At 44.9% G+C, this 18,743-nt stretch overlaps 1 protein-coding gene across 4 annotated transcripts in view; it reads right to left on the bottom strand.

Moving 5' to 3' along the window:
• Nucleotides 1-8,656: 8,656 nt before the first annotated feature.
• Nucleotides 8,657-18,743, bottom strand: part of CD247 (CD247 molecule) — a 58,703-nt gene continuing 48,616 nt past the window's right edge. For 2 of the 4 annotated variants that reach the window (XM_072885523.1, XM_072885533.1), the window contains exons 4-9: nt 17,089-17,142; nt 15,553-15,636; nt 14,806-14,841; nt 13,717-13,773; nt 11,738-11,779; nt 8,659-10,282 (exon numbers count right to left, since the gene is read on the bottom strand). In XM_072885523.1, coding sequence (XP_072741624.1) covers nt 10,217-10,282; nt 11,738-11,779; nt 13,717-13,773; nt 14,806-14,841; nt 15,553-15,636; nt 17,089-17,142 — 339 coding nt within the window. In that variant the 3' untranslated portion in view covers nt 8,659-10,216. Of the gene's footprint in view, nt 10,283-11,737; nt 11,780-13,716; nt 13,774-14,805; nt 14,842-15,552; nt 15,637-17,088; nt 17,143-18,743 lie in introns of all 4 variants that reach the window. The other 2 variants (XM_072885552.1, XM_072885542.1) reach the window with 2 other exon arrangements.

Genomic DNA, 18,743 nt, shown 5'->3' with positions numbered 1-18,743 from the left:
AGGCATCGTAGAATGAATCATGAACAGCTCATAGAACCTACACACAGATATGGCTGCTTACAAGAGTCAGATCTGTCTATTTAAATCTCCTTAAGAGGATTTATTTTGTTTCTGAGTTAGTGTGCAGTGTGTGTTAGTCTAAGTACATTTTATCATATTGCTCTGAGGTGGTGTGTATGTGCATGCACTCAAAACATTTTTGGGGTGATACCATGCTTGTTACATGCACAAGTACCTGATTTTTAAGAGTTGGGGTTTTTTTTCCAGCCCATAGGCTAGTGTTACTTCAGTTTTTCATTTTTCTTTGGGTAACTTGACATGACACATCATTGTTCTGCTACCTCTTAAGATCCTCTGCTTCAATAAATAGTTGTCAAAATGCAAGTTAAATTGAATTGAAAAGTCACTTTACCATGAATGGCAAATCTGTGCTTGGCTGAACCAGCAAGGAGAACACACTTTAAAGTTAGTTGGATCTTCATGTCGGAATGTGCTGCTGCTGTTGCTCAGTAGTTTTGTTTGAGTGCTAGTGAGGTTATGTTGTAGGAGAAAACTAAACTGCCAGAACATTAAGAGGAAGACATATATTCTGTTGGCTTGAATTATAGACCTTTTAGGACATCAGAAGCTTCAGGTTTGAATTTTATCTTTAAATGAACAGGCTGACAAAGATTTTCTGTGAAAACAGTATAGTTCCTGATGTATTTGGAGTTACAGCTTGTTATTTTTTTCTCCTTTTAGGTTAATCAGGGAGATGCAATACTGAGCAAAGAAGCTATGTGCTGATCTTAACACAGGAGAACAAACGTTCTCTAATAGTATGATAGCTTTTCATTTGAGCAAGAGCAATCCACTGACTCTACTTTTACCCCTTTTCTTACTTTAATTTTACATATTTTACAGTGAGCATTAAATGTAGACAAAAATTTTATACTTCTGATCTTTTGGTATCTTGCCAAAAACTTTTAGGATAATTAATTCCTTTAAAAAAAAAAAAAAAAAAAGGCATAGAAATAACCAGTTTTGCTCAGGAGGCAATAAGAGAATGGCTGTTACCAAAATATGTTTGAGAAAATTCTCCATGTGCATCCGTGCCAATGATTGTGTGAATAATAGAAAATTTATTTCTTTTACTTTTCTTGGAACTATAACCTAATGTTTTGGTTCGTTCTGATGTTTAAATGTCACTTCTGTAAGCCTTGCGGTGTTCTTTGGCTCATCACACGTTTCTGCAGTTGAGTTACTGAAGGAGACAGCAGTATTAGTTCGTTAGCTCTGCGCATTCCTGCAGAGCAACATTCTTCAAAACAGAAATTCCCTCTTTCTTTGTTATAAATGGAGCAGAACACCTGTTACAGCTGGAACCGTACCACAGATACTAAACCAAAACAACATCTGATTTACCTTAAATATCAATTGATATTTTCTTAGATAAAAAATTACTTTACAAAATGATCTTAGAGAGACAAGTAGTTTCTCATGGTCATTAGAGTGTTTTGGGACAGATGAAATAGTGTGTCTGGTCCAAACTTTCAATGATATGTGGTTTTAACCAGAAGTTTAAAATGTAGATCAGTTTATTGCCATGTTAACTTTATTAAGAGTCACTATTCCTGTTCTGCCTGAAACAGTTAAATGATGTTTATCCACAGGGCCTGGGTATACCTGTTGGATGTACACTTGACTGTTGCCTAGGGTGGAGTGTTACCAAAGGAGTAAGCTAACCCACTGCCTCCCACTGGGTTTATGGTTGTCAGACCTCACGTAGCCAGCTCAAATTCCTTTATGTTTTTGCAACCAATACCTCTTTTTACTTGTCCCTCCCTTTCCAAAATACTATAGCAATACAGAATTCAAGATACATACCTGGCAGGGGTTCTGCTCCTTTCAGACATTAAATCGCACTCCTGTTGCTGCTGAGGAGGCTTTGTTGTGAAGTTATTGACTCATGGTTTGCAATTTCTTAAAATGTTCATATCTTTTGTTCTGTGACCTGAACGGTACCTGGTTCCCTGTATGTCAGTGCAAGTAGTTTCAGTGGTTTTGGGACGATGGAAAGAGGCAATTCCTGTACTTGCATATCTTCACAGACAAACACACAGAGTAACGCATCAAAAAGAACTTGATCTTTTTTCAGCTTATCTATCTTAATCGGATCTGTCTGCCACTTCTCCTGGGACACTCTTAGTGGGTACATGCTCTGAGCTTTTACCCCCGTGGGATGCTGTTAGAAGGGTGTTTGGAAGCTTGCACTGGAACTACAAATAATTTAACTGTGGGAGAAGGGAAAAGACACCTTTTAGTTGAGTAGACAAATAAGTTCAGGATGTGGAACATACTAGGTACTTCTTTTCTGACCAAATTTGTAAAACCAAAGCAACTTCTGGGCTTTGTCTCGGGGCTGCTTTTAGCTCCATCTGCAATACCCTGCTAAGAACCATCCATAACTGGAATAATCTGGGCCCCCTCCCTCCTCCCCTCTCCCTCCTTCTTCCTTCCCCCGTCTTCCCTCAGCAAAAGGTAGCACCATACAGCTCTGAGAACAATACTTGTGGGTAGCAGCTGGCTTCTGGCACCTTCATAAAATACCTCAGCATAGCTTAGCATTGTCGCAGAACTGGTTTTAAACTGAAAAAATCAGAAGAGAAAAGCAAACTTTATAAATAGTGGAGATAATTCTAGCTGTAGAGTTTAGTTGAACTGATGTTTATTATGATTGATAAACATGATTATGCTGTATGTATTTGAGATCCTGTTTATAGGTTGCAACTTTATAGGGTTGGGTGGGGGTGGGTGGATGTTGGGGGCAGAGAAGGGGGTTGACTGTGTTAGAAGGAAAATGTTTGCTCATGAATTTTTTTCCTTGTATCTGTCTTGCCAAAGGAAACATTTTGTCGCTCCTGGGTTTGGGATTGTTGTTTGGTTGGTTTATCTGTGGTCTAATCTGCAGCACAGCACGTGGTGGCATGCAGGTTACTGATTGGGTTGCTGTTCAGGGTCCTTTCGAGTGTGCGCACACTTCCCTCCCTCTTGGCCTTTCCTTGCCCTTCGCTGGGATGTAAAGATGAGGCAACGCGTATCTGGGAGGCTCGGGGGAAAGAAGATGGCTGTACTGGGTTAGAATCAACCTAGGTGGTGTAAATCCGTTTCAGTTAGTTGAGTTGCTCCAGAGCTGAACTGGGTCCGTTGTGTTTAACTTCGGGGAGGGAGAAGAATGGTTGTCGCATCTTAATCTATCTGGGAGAGCAAAAGTGAAACAGGTTCCTTTTATCCCCCTTGTCTTGTTACTGAATGTAGGGCTTGTAGTGCTTGATAATAGGTGGAAAACTTTTTAAACACTTCCTTTTCTAATAGCAATGCTAATCCTGTCTAGACCAAAAACTATGAAAGAAAAAACCAAACTGAGAAGTGAAAGCTAACCTACTCCTAACACCTGGCTGGTATGCCTGAAAGGGTTGAAATACTGTGAGACAGTCGTGGGAGAGGAGCTTTGAGGGCTTGTTGGCGAGGGAGTGGGTTGTTCTCCTGGCATATGTCTTGGTGTTGCAGTGGGAGTAGCAGAAGAGCGCATGGTTATTGCCTTGGGAGGGTGTTGCAGCCCCCTCCAGCTGGACCCCAAGGCTCCCTTCTCATTTCCCTTCAAGGCCGATGGAGTGGGGGAAGAGGGGAGGGGTGTGCATGGGTGTGTGTGCAAGTGCGTGTGTGCGCAAGCGTGTGCGCCTGGCTGTGGTGGTGATCGGGAGAGGTGGGTTTCTAAAGGAGCTCAACTCCACTGGGGTGGGAGAATTCCCAGTGGCCTTGTAGGGAACCAAAGGCACTGATAAGTTGTCAGCTCTGCTGTTCTCAGAGCGGGTAAGAGGAAAAGCTGGGTGGGGTTTTTTGAGCTTTGGGTCAGTGTCCCTTTCTGTAAGGACCTCATCTCTTGTGGGCACTCCCACCTTTTCTGCATGGAGCTGCTTTGGCTCCGTGAAGACAAACGGTGTGGGGGGTTTGCCCAGTGCTGCAGGTCTTAGGCTGATGTTGGGATACAGTCAGGGAAAACTGTTTCTTTCCTTCGAATGTGGAAGCAGTGTAGTCCAAGGACAGAGTCTGTTCAACAGCTTTTGCGTATGGTCTTTCTCTTAAGGGAGGGACCTTGAAGACTCCTTTCTTTGCTCCCCAAAGTAGCCTTGTACATGTTCATGTATCGTGCTATTGGGCTGAGTTGTTTTATCAGTGAACTTGGTGAGCTCTTGTGAAGAAAGGGAGGGAGGAAGGGGGAGAGGTGGGTTGTCCAGCTACTCTTCCTCCGGACACCAATCGGGTTGCAGAACTTCACTGAAAGCTTTACTAATAGAATTGTTGTTCTGACATTATGTAAAAGTGGTATTAATATTGTGTGACTTTTCAAAGAGCTAGTTAGATTTATAGATAGGTAATAGGGATATTGAAGAAATGACTTCTCAAAGAAAAGAGCACTTGGAACAAAAGAAGTGGAAAACAAGGTGTGCTTTAAGGAAAACAAATCTGAGGAAGGAAATGAAACAGCTTGTGGGAGGCGAGGGAATATGATACCCTTTGGTGTTCCTTAGTGCTGCTGAGGCTCTGCCCCAGAACTGGAACATACCCCCTCTGCCTTATTTCATCTCTAGCAAACAGGACATTGTCAAGTAGCTCAGACCAAAATGCTGATCTGTCTTAAAACTGTGTCGGTCTGCTGGTGAATATTCTCCGGCAGAGCTTTACATAAAACCGTAAGATACTTAATTTCTCAAGTTAGCTTCCCCTTTCCTCCCAAAATTCTCTTATCTGTTGTAGGCCCCACTTCAGGATTCATACTGCCTTTGCTGAATTTTGTAGCAGCACCTACTTAAGCCCTATTCCCTGAATGTGATAACGTTGTGTGCGGACGAAGCCGGCATGTTGCGGTGCTATAGAAATCTGAAATTATTAAACAGAAGGAATCCTAAGACATTGGAAATGGCATGCCAAGGGGCAAATCGTGGAGATCGCACAACCCCCTTGAGAAACAATTTAGGAACGAGAGCACCCGTGACAGTGTCCTGAGAACAAGGCAGTTGAGACAAAACCTGTAGTTCTTCCCCCATTCACTCTCCATGTGTCGGCCTCTGTGACCCTGGTGCTCCCTGCACCCGAGCGAGTCCGAGGGGAAAACACAATGCAAAAGACTTGGAGATCAACGCCGCTCCCCGCGAGTTCCCGGGGAGCTGGACTGGGCCTCCCTGCCAGACGGGGAAGAAGGGAAGGGATCGCTGCAGAGCCGCCCACGGGTGGTTTGAAGAGGTCTGGAGCAGCGCTGGTCCCCATGGGGCGCCTGGCGTGCCAGTGGTCTGTGGGAAGGACCCGGGCAGTAGCTTCTTCGTCCCCACCAGTGCCGTTGTTCCATTTCCTTCCTCTGTGGTAGTATCTAAGGCTAGGTGTGAGTAGGTGTGGGGTGTTTATCCGCCACAGGTACAGGAGCTGTCGTATACCTCATTTCTAACTCGTAACTGAGTAACTTGCTTTAACTTTCTCCAAACCCTACAGAGTTGCCAAGTCTGCCCTCCCTCCTTTGATTAACGCTGAACTCTGGCCTATAGCACCCCGTGACCTGCAACCTGGGGAGTGACCCCCTAACGCCTCTGAATGTCGCTGCTTAAAAGCTACTGCAAAGTGAGGGCAAATTGCAATCTTATCTTATTTCCTTTGGTTACAAGGGGTCCTCTTGATTAGTCTGTGAATATCCACCCCCTCCCCTCCACTCTCCGCGGAAAAGGGCCGCCCGCTGCCTTTCCCCACCCCGGGGCAGCTGCCCCGGGGCTCTGCTGAACTCCAGGGCCTGGAGGCGCTCCCAGCCCAGTGCTGCGTACGTGCTACTTGCTTTTTAACATGACCAAAAAAAAAAAAAAAAAAGAAACAAAGAAATCTCCAAATATTTAATTTTCTTCTTTATTATTTGACAATCCTGTATCCCTTCCCTGCTCCCCAGCCTGGCCAGAAGCTGCATCCTTAACCCGGTCCATCTTTATTTGAATGTAGTTCCCCTACCCCCATGGGAAAGAGAAGCTTTGTCAGGTCACGGTGGCTGCTATAAGTCGGGAGGGGGCGGTTTCTTTGTTTTGTTTTGTTCTTTTAAAATTTCCAGCCAAAACCAAAGATTTCCTAATGATTGTATAAACTCAAAACAAACAAACAAACCAAAGACAAAGGGCATCTTCAGCACCAAGCCCACCTGTGAGGCCGGCCTGGCCGGGGCGAGGGTCTCCGCCAGCTGCCAGCCTGGGGGGCCAGCCCGGGCCCCGGCCCCGGGGCTGCCCCAGGCAAGGGGGTGCTGCCCCGGCCGGGCCTCCGAAACGCCCCGGGAAGAAACTCGCCGCCCCCGGGCGAAATCCGGGGCGCAGGCGCTGGGAGGGGGCGGCCAGGGGCTTCGCAGGTGGGTTGAGGAGCTGAAGACTTGGGTGCAGGATTGGCTGCTCTGCTGGGTGCTTTAACCCTCTGGGGGCTGGGTGATGTTGATTAATACACGCTGAGGTGCACTTCTGAGCTTCCCCCCTCCCCCGTCACTGCTTGGAAGAGGCTGTCCTGTTGTGAGAAATCCCTGAAAGAAGAAGAAGCAGCTTTTCGTTTCTCCTCTAGTTCCTTTTTTCTAGATTTCTTTTATTTTTGCAGCACCACTGTGCAACTATGCATTGTATTTCTCAACCTTTTATGCTAGGTAGATGCCTGTGACTTTTTAACTTTTGGGGGGGGGATTGCAAATGGAGGAACTTTTTACATGGATCTTTTTAATCTCAGTTGATTGGGGGGTGTTTGGTTCTAGGGTCATACAAGCTCTATCCCAAAGCAAAATCCAAATGTTAATATTATTAGCCTGATGCAGATACCAAAGATAATTTCTTTCCTGCAGAACCTTAGACTTGTGTATTAAGTACGATTACCCAGCACTTGCATTAGTCTAACCTCAGTAATTCCAAAGCTTAGATGTATATTTTGGTATATTTCTGGGATATTAAAAAATTGTCGTTTAAATTCTTGTTTGTTTCAGTGTAATGCTCTTAAAGTCATAGCATGGAGATAACTGAACTTGTCCTATTCTTAGTAGTTTGAAATAATAGTATTTTTGTATGTTTTGGGTGTGTCTATGTATGTATTAACATAACAGTTTTCACTGCCTAGGTGTTCATAAATAAAAAAAAAAAACAACTAAGGGTTTTTAAACTGTACATAATATTCCATGAGGAATTTCCACCAGACCGCCAATTTGGATTGCATTTTCACTGACGGCCGCTCCCAACTGGGATTCTTTCTTTCTTTTTAAAGAGACAGCATGTTCTTTTTTTTTCCCCATTGACCTGAGGTTCTTTCTCAGTGTAAAGGGGTTTTCACTGTTTTTAAGGGATGGGCCAAAGAGGAAGTAGCTTAAATTTTGTTTTAATTAATTAAGAGAAATTTTCAGTCTTAATTGTTTCTCCACTACTCTGTGCAACTGCCTGCTTACACTGGCTGGGAGGTTTTTTCTCTTGCCCTTCCTCATATACTGCATTTATACACTTCAGGTCAGCAGAACACTTGAAATCGAGGGCCATATGGGAGTACCCGTACCCAAACGCAACCCAAGCTTTTCTTGAGACTGAAATGTGAGAGTCCCACACATTTCAAAACCTTGCTGATCACACTAGGGGTGAGGAGGAAGGCGAAATGCTGTCTCTTTAAAGATGTCCTTATTATTATTATTATTATTATTATTAATATTATTATTATTATTTTCCCAGTGGTTGCCTACAGATAGCTGTAGGCATTGAGAGATTGTGTAGATTACAGTAAATCAGAATGAAAAGGTAGATTTTGTGTAGATGCATTTGTCTGCTGTAATTTTTTATATATATTAAACTTACTGTAATTGTACAGTTCATTTCTGTTGTAAACATCATTAAACCATTTTCCAAGTGTTTTAACATGTATGCACTTGTTTGTAGTTTTTTAAATGTGTCAGGGGAAGGCTAATTCCCTTTCCCCCTGCTGCATCAAACTGGGCCAGGAGATTGTGCGTTCATGCTTTTTGTCTTGTCAAAATGGAGGAGAGCCCAGGTCTTTTTGCACTCCGCTTGAAGCTTTTGTTCTACTTCTGTATTATCAACTCCTCTCCTAAAAGGAAAAAACAGCTTCAGTTGCTTCCTGAAGACAAAGAGAAGACTCAGCTCACACCTACGGTGAGTGTCTCCGAAACAAGCGTTGGATGCTTTTTGAAATCAAGATCCATTTATATATAAAGAGCATAAAGGTGATTATTTTTCCTAAGAATTTCTTCCCCATTGTTTAGTATTTTGGTTGGTATTTTATGACTGCTGAAACGTTTGACTTCTACATCTTGCAAATATGGTTATGATGAATTTTTTTTTTTTAAAACAGATATTTTCAGTACTCTTTGTTCTTGCATCAAGAACAAGAGTGCTTTGCAGTAGCAGTGTTACTGTAGTTTTCAGCTCAGCTGTTCAATGTATCATCCAGTTCTCTCAGATTTTTCTTGGCATTGCAGAGGAACAGTAAGGGATCTAGGAAATTCTTTACAAGAAACATTCATCGCCATGCATGGGATGTCTCAGTTTACTTTTTTTTGCACTAATTTAGTGTCTTTGAAATATTTTTCAAAAGCTACAAGCACCTACTGCAGATACAGTTTTACTGCTTAAGAAGTTAGGCACAGCCTTGTAGTTCACATAGCAGCAATTTCAGCAAGTTTTTCCGCTGCTAACCCAGTCCCTTAAGAAATGAACATGTAACCTCATCTCAGCAGTGCCCACAGAGGCAGCTCTTGTTCCCACAGTCTTGCTTTAGCTCTGCTCCCTCTGTTGGGACTGGTGGAATGAACTGGTCAGCTCCTGACCCAAGTTAAAATACCCTTTATTTTCCTGGGCTGTTTTTGTCCTTGCTGAGTTGCTTACAGGCTTCAATGCACAGTCTTGCAAGTCACTGGCAAAACTGAGGATGCAGCAGGAGGTATCCCGTTTATACTCGAGCTCACAGCATTTTTCCAACATCCCATCCCACCTCCCAGGATGTGTTTAGAAGCTCCTGTCGGAATACCATCCTCCTCAGCTTGCCAAGGAGATTACGCTGCTGGGCGTAAATTGATGAGCTTGTACCATTCCCACAGCTGTTCATCGCACACACACACAGGTCTTTGATGCTGACTTTATTAATTCATCAAAAATGCATTACGTTACTGAATCAGTATCTCTTTGGAATGATACCTGCACCATCTTTTATAGGTAACCTGATGATAGACTGGTTTGGAAATTGTATTTACATTGGCTTTTGTACTGTCTCTCTTGCCCAGAAATGAGTGTTTTGGTCTGTTTCTGACATTAGAATTACCGTACCAACTCTTACAAGGGGAGCCTGTTCTGCAGTGACAGTTTTAGGTGTTGCTAATGTGAGGGGGCAGAAGGCTCAGCCAAACCCTTCAGCCAAATGGGATTCTCCAGGGTGAGTTTTCCTGGCTTTTCCAGTATTAGTCTATGAGAGTCCAGTCTCCTTGTTTTCATTGTAACAGGGGTATCTTCTGCCTTCTGAGAAGTCTCTTATGCTGGTTACCTGGCTCTTGTTTAGCTCCAGGTGCTGGATGAGTAGCAATGCCATTGCTTGATCTTTTGTTGGAGCTTAGTGCTCATTTTCTTCATACTGGTGTTCAGCCTCTGTTCTTCACTACAGTAACATCACATCACTTTTTACAATTAAAGAATAAAGTCGTCCCCCACTGAAGCAGTTTTAAAAGGTAAATTTAAAGCAAAAAGTTTAGCTGGCCTATGTCAAATAGTCTAAAGATAAATAGTACAGGAGATAACTACAGCCCTATCTTTACAAGTTATTTAAATGCAATGAAACCATAATTACCTGTCTTGATACCCCTGGAAGGCAAGTAAGAGCTATGGAAACAGCTGTGTTACTAGGTGTGGTCTGGTCCCACAACACAAATCTTACAAAAATTAGCCTAATAACTACTATTATTGGAAACAACTTTACAGATATGTACATTTTAATAGCTAAAGCTTGCAGTTACACGATTCAAGAGGGAAGGGACTGACCAAGTCCAGACGTACTCCCTCTGTGCACCAACCAGAGTAGGTTGTTGCACTGAGAAAATACACGGTGCTTGTTTTGGATGAGAAAGGCTTTCCCTCCTGCCCAAAGCAGGTGGGCATCTCTCACCCTTGCCCATCCCCTCCATGACTCCCACTTAGCGGGGAGGCAAAGGCTGCATCTGGAGAGCATCGTAAGTGTCCTTGGTCGCTGTACTGAGTCCCTGAAAAAAAGACAAACAGGTGAGGTACCGGTGTGAGTGCTTAGTTCTCCCTAGCTGACTGGTCAGGAGCAGCGTGGCAGGGGCTCAGTAGCATAATTTTTTTTTTTTTTTTTTTTCCTGCAGAGGTTTTTACTCATGAGTGTTTCCTTAGTCTTTGCATGGTGTCAGTCAATAGCTGTCACTTACCTGAAGGCAAGATGCATCCTGAATAACTGTTACGAACGTATGACTGCAGTAACTCATCCTAACTGGTTATGCAGATCTTTAGAGTACATTTTATTTGCATAGTATTAAGAGCTAACTGATGCTAGAGTGAACTTCATCTACTAACTAAATGAACAGACATCAAATCACGAACTTTGTTCTCTGGATGACTTCTCTGTAATTTGGAAGTCAGATGCAACTCTGGGTAAGTTGGCAGCGGGGCTTCAGATGGCTGCGAACCCCTGGAAGCATCCCCTCACACCCCTTCCTGCAACACAGCAGTCCTGCCAGCCTGCTCTGGTGGGGGTAAATCAGTGTAACGTGTGAGTTACAGATCCCTGCTGCAGCCATGGAACCCACTAGTCCAGGAGCGGGGCAGTAGAAGATGTGGCAGAGTCGCAGGTCAGCCCAGGAGGCTGCCAGAGCAGAGGTAACTGGGGCTTCCTGGAGTGAGGATTTAGTAAGACACATGATGCCTGCTTGTAAAACTTCTGGCTACCCCTCACTCTGCTATGAATATTTAGTGGCATACTGAGTACACTGATAAGGTAGTGCTTCTTATCAGCTACCTGTGACAATCAGTAGAGCAGGTTTTGAAGAAAGGTACCATTAGCTACAAATAAGCCACCTTACAGGAAAACCCCCTGGCATGTGCTGCGTCAGAAGAACTTTTTAATACCTATTTTATTTTTGTCATTTTGAGGTGTTGGTAACAATGTACTGGCTTCTACAGAAAGTAAAAGGCATTTTGGAACAATTATGCATGGCAGCCCAAATAAGGCCTTATTGATGGACTCCTTGCAACACTGAAATCCCCCAGTGCACCAAAGGACTGGAGGTGCTGACCAGTTTGCAATCTGTACGCTGTATATAGTGAGATGGGCTGAACCACTGATGCTTTGAGTTACAACAGCTGTTTGGCAACCTGAAGGTTTCCATTTAAGCAATAAACAATTCGGAGACAGAACTGTATGCATCATCTGCCGCAGTCAAAAGGTGGTTCTCCAAGATGTAGGGCTGTGGAAATGGTTCCTACCAGAGCAGCCAAACAAGTGTTCCTGCCAGTTGTATTTAGAACATGCAGCCACTTTATCAAAGTACCAGCAGCGTGGTCTTTGCCCTAAATCTGAGTAACTATCCTCAGAAAGGTGCTTTGAAAGCTCTGCTTCGTCATGCATCGCTAGGTAACTAGAGGCTACAATTAAGTCATGAAGATAGATGAGGGGAGCAGGTGCTGGATGTGTTGCCTACCTGGTAGACACCTTCGTTCCCTTTGCCTCGCCGCCTCTGCTGCTTTGAGAAAGAAAAAGAAGCATAGATTAATGGGTGCTTTTCCCATTATGCAAAAGGAAGGGAACCCCTGACTTCCCCCACCCTGTACTGACGGTCACCCAGGATGCAGGAGGGAAAGCTCCTGCTAAGACTGGACCAACCCAGACACACTACAAGGGCTGTAGGTGAAAATTGTGAGGATTGGAAATAAAAAGGAAATTGTTTTCATTTGCTGACATATTTTCCTGTCATACTGTTATAATGCTGCTATTTCTTTGATTTACTGTATGTATAGAGATTTGGCAATGTTCCTATAGATGCCATTGTTTTATGCGGTGAAGGCACACCTGGAAGAAGTGGGGCTGTATTTTTTAAGTTGCTGCATGTCAGCTGGTGTCCGAGGGACTCCGCACCCTATTGGACAGACACGGATAAGTAATTCAATTCTCCAGCACACATTTGGTAAGCTGTCTAGATGTTCAAAGGAACTGCAGATAAGGCTGTCTGAGGACAAAGTCACGCAGGATTCGGTAAAATAGGTACTGGGACTGTCATGGTACAAGTAGAGCATACAAACAAGGTCACTCAGACCAGCCAGGTACAAAGAAAAACCTTCTGCTTGCTGCTGCATTCCCAGGGGTACGGGGAGCTGCCAGACAAAGCACCCAAGCTGTGCACGAGAGTGCTGTGTCCAGGTGAGAACCAGGGACAGCAGAGCTCACAGCCCCCTGGATGGAGGCTGGCACGTCAAGCCCACGGCTGGTCATAACTGCCCCGTGGCAACAGAGCACTGACTGTATCACAAACCTTTCACAAACATGTAGCAAAGAGTAGCGCCTGCCACAATTAAAATTGCAGCAGTCTGTTAAATGATCATATATCTAGAATGAGGCAAGGTTTTTGGTGGGTGTGTGTGTCCATCCCCAGTAATAGAAACAGTCATAAAAACATGGTGAGATTTCATATACTCGTAGCTTGTAAACTGAGCTTGAATGTGGCAGATAGGCATTAGAATAATAAAAAAGTGGAAGGGATTAAATGTCGGTGTTCCTTCAGCATTTCTCAGCACTAAACTTTGTTTTGAAATGCCCTTTTTTTCACTTTTCAGAGGGAAATGAAAGGTTATATTTAAGACACTTTGACATAAAATAGAACCTGTGTAGGTCACACCAATTTTTTGTTTTGCCATAAACAGTGTCCCCAGATGGTTTTTTTTCAACACAAACTTCCCTCCCCCAGCAGTTTGTGCACAGAGCTAAACCTATCTGTTTGCTGCTAGCTTTAGACATAACTGATCTGTTCCATCTTAAAAATTTGAGAGTGGAGGTGGGGGAAGGAGAATGTTTCCCCCATTACTTATCTGAAGACAGACACAAGGAGGAGCTTGCAAATGCTTACTTGTGCCTCTGAAGCAGACCAGTCTCGACAGCCCATAGAGGGGAAACCGTGAACCTCCAGCTCTGAATTGCTGTGGAGGAACACGCTCAACTAATGTGAGTTGCTGGGCCACAGACGTTGCAGTGCTTGAAACTAGACATTTCCTTCAACTATTCCTCACCCATCTCATGCCCTCTGCCTCCTCAGCTGGGGCAGCCAGCAGAATTTTTCTGTCCAAAAGTTGAAATATTTCCCCTTGACATTATTCAATCCGCCCAGGACACTGCTGGTGTACAGGCTGTGTTTCTAATACTGATGGGACAAAGCTTGCTGTCTGATCTCCACCTTGTTTTATGGCTACTGTAACTCTATAGCTACATGTCCTTCTTACTGCTGCACCAAACACACCAGTTACTACAGGAAATAGGTAACTGCTCTCAGCTGTGCCTGTAGGTGCTGTGCAACACGGGGACTTCCTTGTGCAAGGCAGCTACGTGCAGCTGGGGCTACTGCTCTGTAAGGGAGCGGCAATGAAGAACTTTTCATCCCAGGCATTCACCAGGAAGAAAAGTAGGACTCACCTCTCCCTTCATTCCAATTTCACTGTATGCCTCTCCCATCTTGTCCTTCTGCAGTGACTGCAAGCAGAGAAGGGAAAAGAGTCAGCGTGTTACAAGAAAAGCCAAGCCAGCCCCTGGGTGACTGCACTCCAAGCCTGTGCTTCTGGGGCTGCCTTGCCTTCAAAGCTTCAATATATTTCAGAGAAGAAGCGACAGTGGTGGGACTTGACCAATGTGCATTTAAGTAGATGCTATACATGGTCAAATCTGCTTAGCATATCAATACCACCTCATCTCCAAACACTTAAATGAATATAACTCTACCCTCAACCAAGCCATTGATCTAGATTAGTGCCAGGTACTACAATCAAAGCTCTCCAAAGAAAAGCTTTAAGCAGCATTTGTTCAGGAGACAAACCCAAACATGGAGCTGAGGCCCAGAGGAAAGGGAAGTCCGACACTGCAGGGTGAAGGTTAAGAAAGAGGAGCTCTTCCTTCCTCCATCTGGGTAAGCAGTTCCCAAATGCTTACAACCAGCTGTGGTCAGAGCATCTGATTCAATAACGATGAAGGCCAGTCTTGGAAACAAGCTCATTTCTCAGCAAGCACTGAACACCCAGAAAGAGCTGAGTTAAGACATGAGCTTTCACATTCATGTATCTATCCGTTGGAGCACAGACCACCACATTTAGCCGGAGTTAAATCAATTAAATCAGGATGCTCCTAAGCAGCCACTCTTAGATGCACTGGCATTTGGCCTTTGTCAGCGAGCAGTCAGAGAGGCTGGAGAACAAGCACATAAAATACTGCAGCATCAGTCACATGGGACGAAGGTTGGTTAATCACTAATGGCTAACATAAAGGGATCAGCAGGTATCTTGAGCCAAATTCTTTTCCCCATCTGCCAGTGTTTTTCTCCTATCACGGAGAAAGGAGAAGACATTTTCTAGCAAAAAGGGGGGGTAGAAGGGAAGAGAAGTCTTTGAAAGCAGCTGTTACATTTGAACCAAAGCTGAAATTGGGTAGGGGGAAAAAAAATCTCCTATGAAATAGAAACTCCTATTTCCAGCCATCCCTCCCTCTCCTCTCCCTCCAGCTCTCTCTACTCACAGTGTAGACGGTGTCCTGAGGGTTCTTTCTTCTCTGCTGTAAAACAAAAGCAGAAAGTTGCCCACGTGTTGCACTACCAGCATCCCGCACCACCTTGCATGTGCCTGTGCATTTGCTCTAAGGCACAGCTACAGCTCTGTGGACGAGCCGTACCCGTTACAGCCCCTCTTGCCTCCACCCATAAGGCTCTGTTAAGACAACTTGTTCTCTGGACAATTAATTTAACTTTAATAATTGATAACACTTAGCTCGTCTCTGCTCAGTCCCTACAGCTGTCACCTGCAGGCAAGCCCTACATGCTGATGCAGAAGGTTTCCCCTCCCTTTTTCTTTGAAACTGTTGGGCTCTGCAGCAGAAACAGTTGTTTTGGCTGCTGCTTTACTTTGTTGGCACTTGTTTGGCAGCATCACGTGCAGCAAGCTCTTGTGAAACACCCACTCCCGCCTTGCCTGCTCCACATCCGCCCCAAGACTGGGTCTCACTTCCTATTCTGGGTAGCTGCAAGCTCTCAGCAAAGTGATGGGAGGCGCAAGGGGCAAAGATCAAAGGGGCGGGGGAAGGTTTACTCTTGTCCCCGCCACGCTGCCAGCCACCTGAGTTACTACACAGATTTTGCCGTTCCCTCTCCAGGAAGGCACTGGTGCTTAGCAAACGCGTGATGAATGCCTGCATGTCTAAACAGCGGTTAGACATGAGAAGGAAGGAACCAGACTAAAAGAAAAATGTGCATGTGTGGGAGGAAGTTACCTGGTGTCTCCCGCCCAGCTCAGGGTCTGCACCTCGCTTTGCCCCCAGAACATCATATTCATCTCTGTGTCCACGAGACAGTTTCTGAAATGAGAAAGCAAGAAGCAGTGAGGGACAATATGATCATGAGAAAATCGATCTTGACTTAACACAGGAAAAGAAAGGGAACCCACTTTGGTGTCCAAATTCATGAGTATTATAACAGACTTAGAAATTATTTTACCCCTTAATGCAACTGTCAACAAAAATTTCTATGATTAAGCCATGGAAATGACAACAAGTGGTTTGTGCAGCACAAAACTGCAAGCCATTGCATCAAGAACCTTTCTTAAGTAGAAATGAGCTGAAAATGAGAGCACACAAGGGGGAGGGACTCTGACTTTCATGCTTTCTCTCCCACTGGTGGGTGAAGATCCATGAGCTTGGTTTTTCTTGCAGAACAGCTCGTCTAAATTTGCATCAAGTGGCTGTGGAAATTTTATGTGCAATACATTTCTTATCTGGGAAAGGTTACCTTGGAAGAGGGCAAAGGAGAGATTTCAGGTCAGAATAACACAGCTGACAGAGTGCTACTGAAAAGGTGACAGGCAACACTTCTTAAACTGAAAAAAAAACGCATTAGTGTTCATACATTACACAGTTAAACAGTAGAACTCATCGCAGGATGTGGCTATGGTCAAAAGCGTGAGAGAAAAAAAATTAAAATCAAAAGACAACTAGACATAGCAAAAATAGCTAGAGTTTAACGCTGCCGTGAGTGAGCAGTTTAGCTAGGAAGGACAGACAGGGTCTTGTCTCTGTCCTTTTTCACTGCCTGAAGAGCCACCTGATGCTGGCTACGATCAGGGCACAGTGGACGAGGTGCGCCTCTAGTACGATCTGGTACAACAGGTTTCATGCCGCAGGGCAACAGGAAAGCTCGGGGGACGGAGACAGCTGGGATGCAATGACTCAGGCTCCACATGCTCGATGACACAAGAGCTACAGTCGCCCAAAGGCAGCAACGCAGCATTCCTGGGCATTTGCCCTTTTTCCAGCCCACATCAAATAACACTGGCAACATGAGCAGTAGCATGCCTGTGAGTCGCCCAAGGAACAGCGATTGGCAAGACCTGCAAGCCAGCTGCAGAGGGCTGGGCACAAAGTTGGGGTGCGCATGTCATATATAACAGTCCAGTGGCTGCACACACACACACAGAGCTCTCGCAGGCATGTTACATGGCGCAGCACACTGAGCACTGCCTCTGAAACGGTCTGCGTTCCTGGTATACCTTCAGCTCAGTGGATCAAATCAGGAACCTACAGCCCATATATCTATCTAGCATCCAGCCAGACAAGTGACAACGGAAGCTGCCCTTGTCAGGTTTTATTTTTCCTCCTTAGAGCTGCTGTGCTGCACACCTGGGTATATCACTTTCATTAGCTGGTCATCAAGTTTTTCTGATCCACAGGCAATTCAGTATCTACAAGTGCCCCAAAAGGTCTGTCTGGGTAGCAGATTTGAAAACAAACAAACAAAAACCGGTAGTTACTTACATTATACACATCATCCTGGCCTGGTTGCAGCTGTGGTTCAGAGGCCTGGCTAAGCTGGAAGAGAGACCATACCATGAGCAGAGAGACAGTGGCTCCATTCAGTCCTTTCATTCCCTCTCTCCTAGAAGTTACTCTCCTCAGAAACAGGGCAACCCATAAGCAGCCAACCTGTGGCACTGATGGGGCTACAGGCAATACAAGCCACTGCTGCGTTGGCACTTTTATACACACGCCAGGTTGCTCTCAGCAGCCAGGCCATTTTACTTGCACATAACACCAGTTTGCTACTCAAAGTATCTGTGGGTTTTGGTTTGGTTTTTTTTTTTTCCCACCACTGCTTTTCTGTTCCTATTCTGTGCATATCATAATCCTGTGCTATTGAAAATAGCTCCATCAGGCTATAAAATCATAACTGCTGCCTGTGATAAGAAAACTGGGTATTTGGGGCTGCTAACAACCAAAAGCACCCCCCCCGAGACCCCAGCCCTCCAGCAAAAGTGCTGCCTGCAAAGTTCCTGGGTTTCCTCAACCTCAGAGGGCACAGGGGATCTCCACACTCCTTGGGAGCGGCACCTGGCTTGCAGGGCTGCGGTGCCATCATGGTAAGTTGGCATGAGTAGCAACTAACGAGGAGGTAAAGGATTTCCCTTCTGTAGCTACTCTTTGGCTCTGCTCCTCACAATATTTATGAGCAGTTAATTGCTGAGCCAAATTTTCAGGAAAAAAGGCCAGTTTTAGGCCAGTGAGAGCAGCTACTTTGTGTTCCAGTCCTTTCAAAAAACAGTGTCAAACTACATTCTGTATTGCTTCAACCTTCTTGAGTTATTATCATATGTTAAAATCTTTATTAAAAGCAACTTTCTAGATGGGTTTGTTTGTAGGTATAGGATAAACTTGACTTTGTTTCTTAAAATGGTGTTTGTAGTAATTACAAGTTACCTACCCCACCACTTTCCCTGTGAAAGTGCCATTATTGCTACTGAACCTTTGGTGGGGCCAGTAAATTACCAAGCATCCAACCCATGTTTCTTGCAACGGAGACTAAATGTTCATGTGCATCGTCCATATGGTCCATAAATAAAAATCTCACAACAGTGACGAGGCTGTGCCCTTGGCAAAAGCCTCCACAAACAATTTCTTCAGCCAGGAGGTGAGGTCAGAGATATGACACAGCTTGGAAGATTTATAAAAAAGTCCTAGGTTTGGGATAAGACAGAGGTCCCTTGGAAAATGCCCCACCAGCTTCTTGGTGCTTTATGGTGGCACTTCAGCTGCGGCGCCTCTGCTGCTTTTGGCTGCGAGACTCCCGCGTAACCACAGGCATGGCTTTCCCCTTCCTTCTGCTGCCCTCCCTCATGCAATAGCTTATTTGCTGCAGCTGAATGCTATGCATGTTACCAGCAAACAGCTAGGCACACCGGGAGGACAGCGAGTGCTCTCAGACCTAAAGGTGATGGCCGCTGCCTCTGACCAGGAGCCATTTCCAGCTCCAGCTCTACCCCTGCAGGGAGCCCCAGCAGGAGAAACCACACAAGTTTCTGCCCCCGCAGCAGCACGCTTAAGACACGTTCTGGGTGGGGGAGGAAGAGTGGCTGGCAAGCGCACTGTGGCTGCGGCAGCTCCCTGTGCCAGGTTCACACTCGTCCTTGGATGCT

This window comes from Ciconia boyciana, chromosome 1 (assembly GCF_034638445.1).
Source record: "Ciconia boyciana chromosome 1, ASM3463844v1, whole genome shotgun sequence".
NCBI classification, from domain to species: domain Eukaryota; kingdom Metazoa; phylum Chordata; class Aves; order Ciconiiformes; family Ciconiidae; genus Ciconia; species Ciconia boyciana.
The sequence above is the reverse complement of the archived record's forward strand: the minus strand, read 5'-3'. Positions and strand labels throughout refer to the sequence as shown.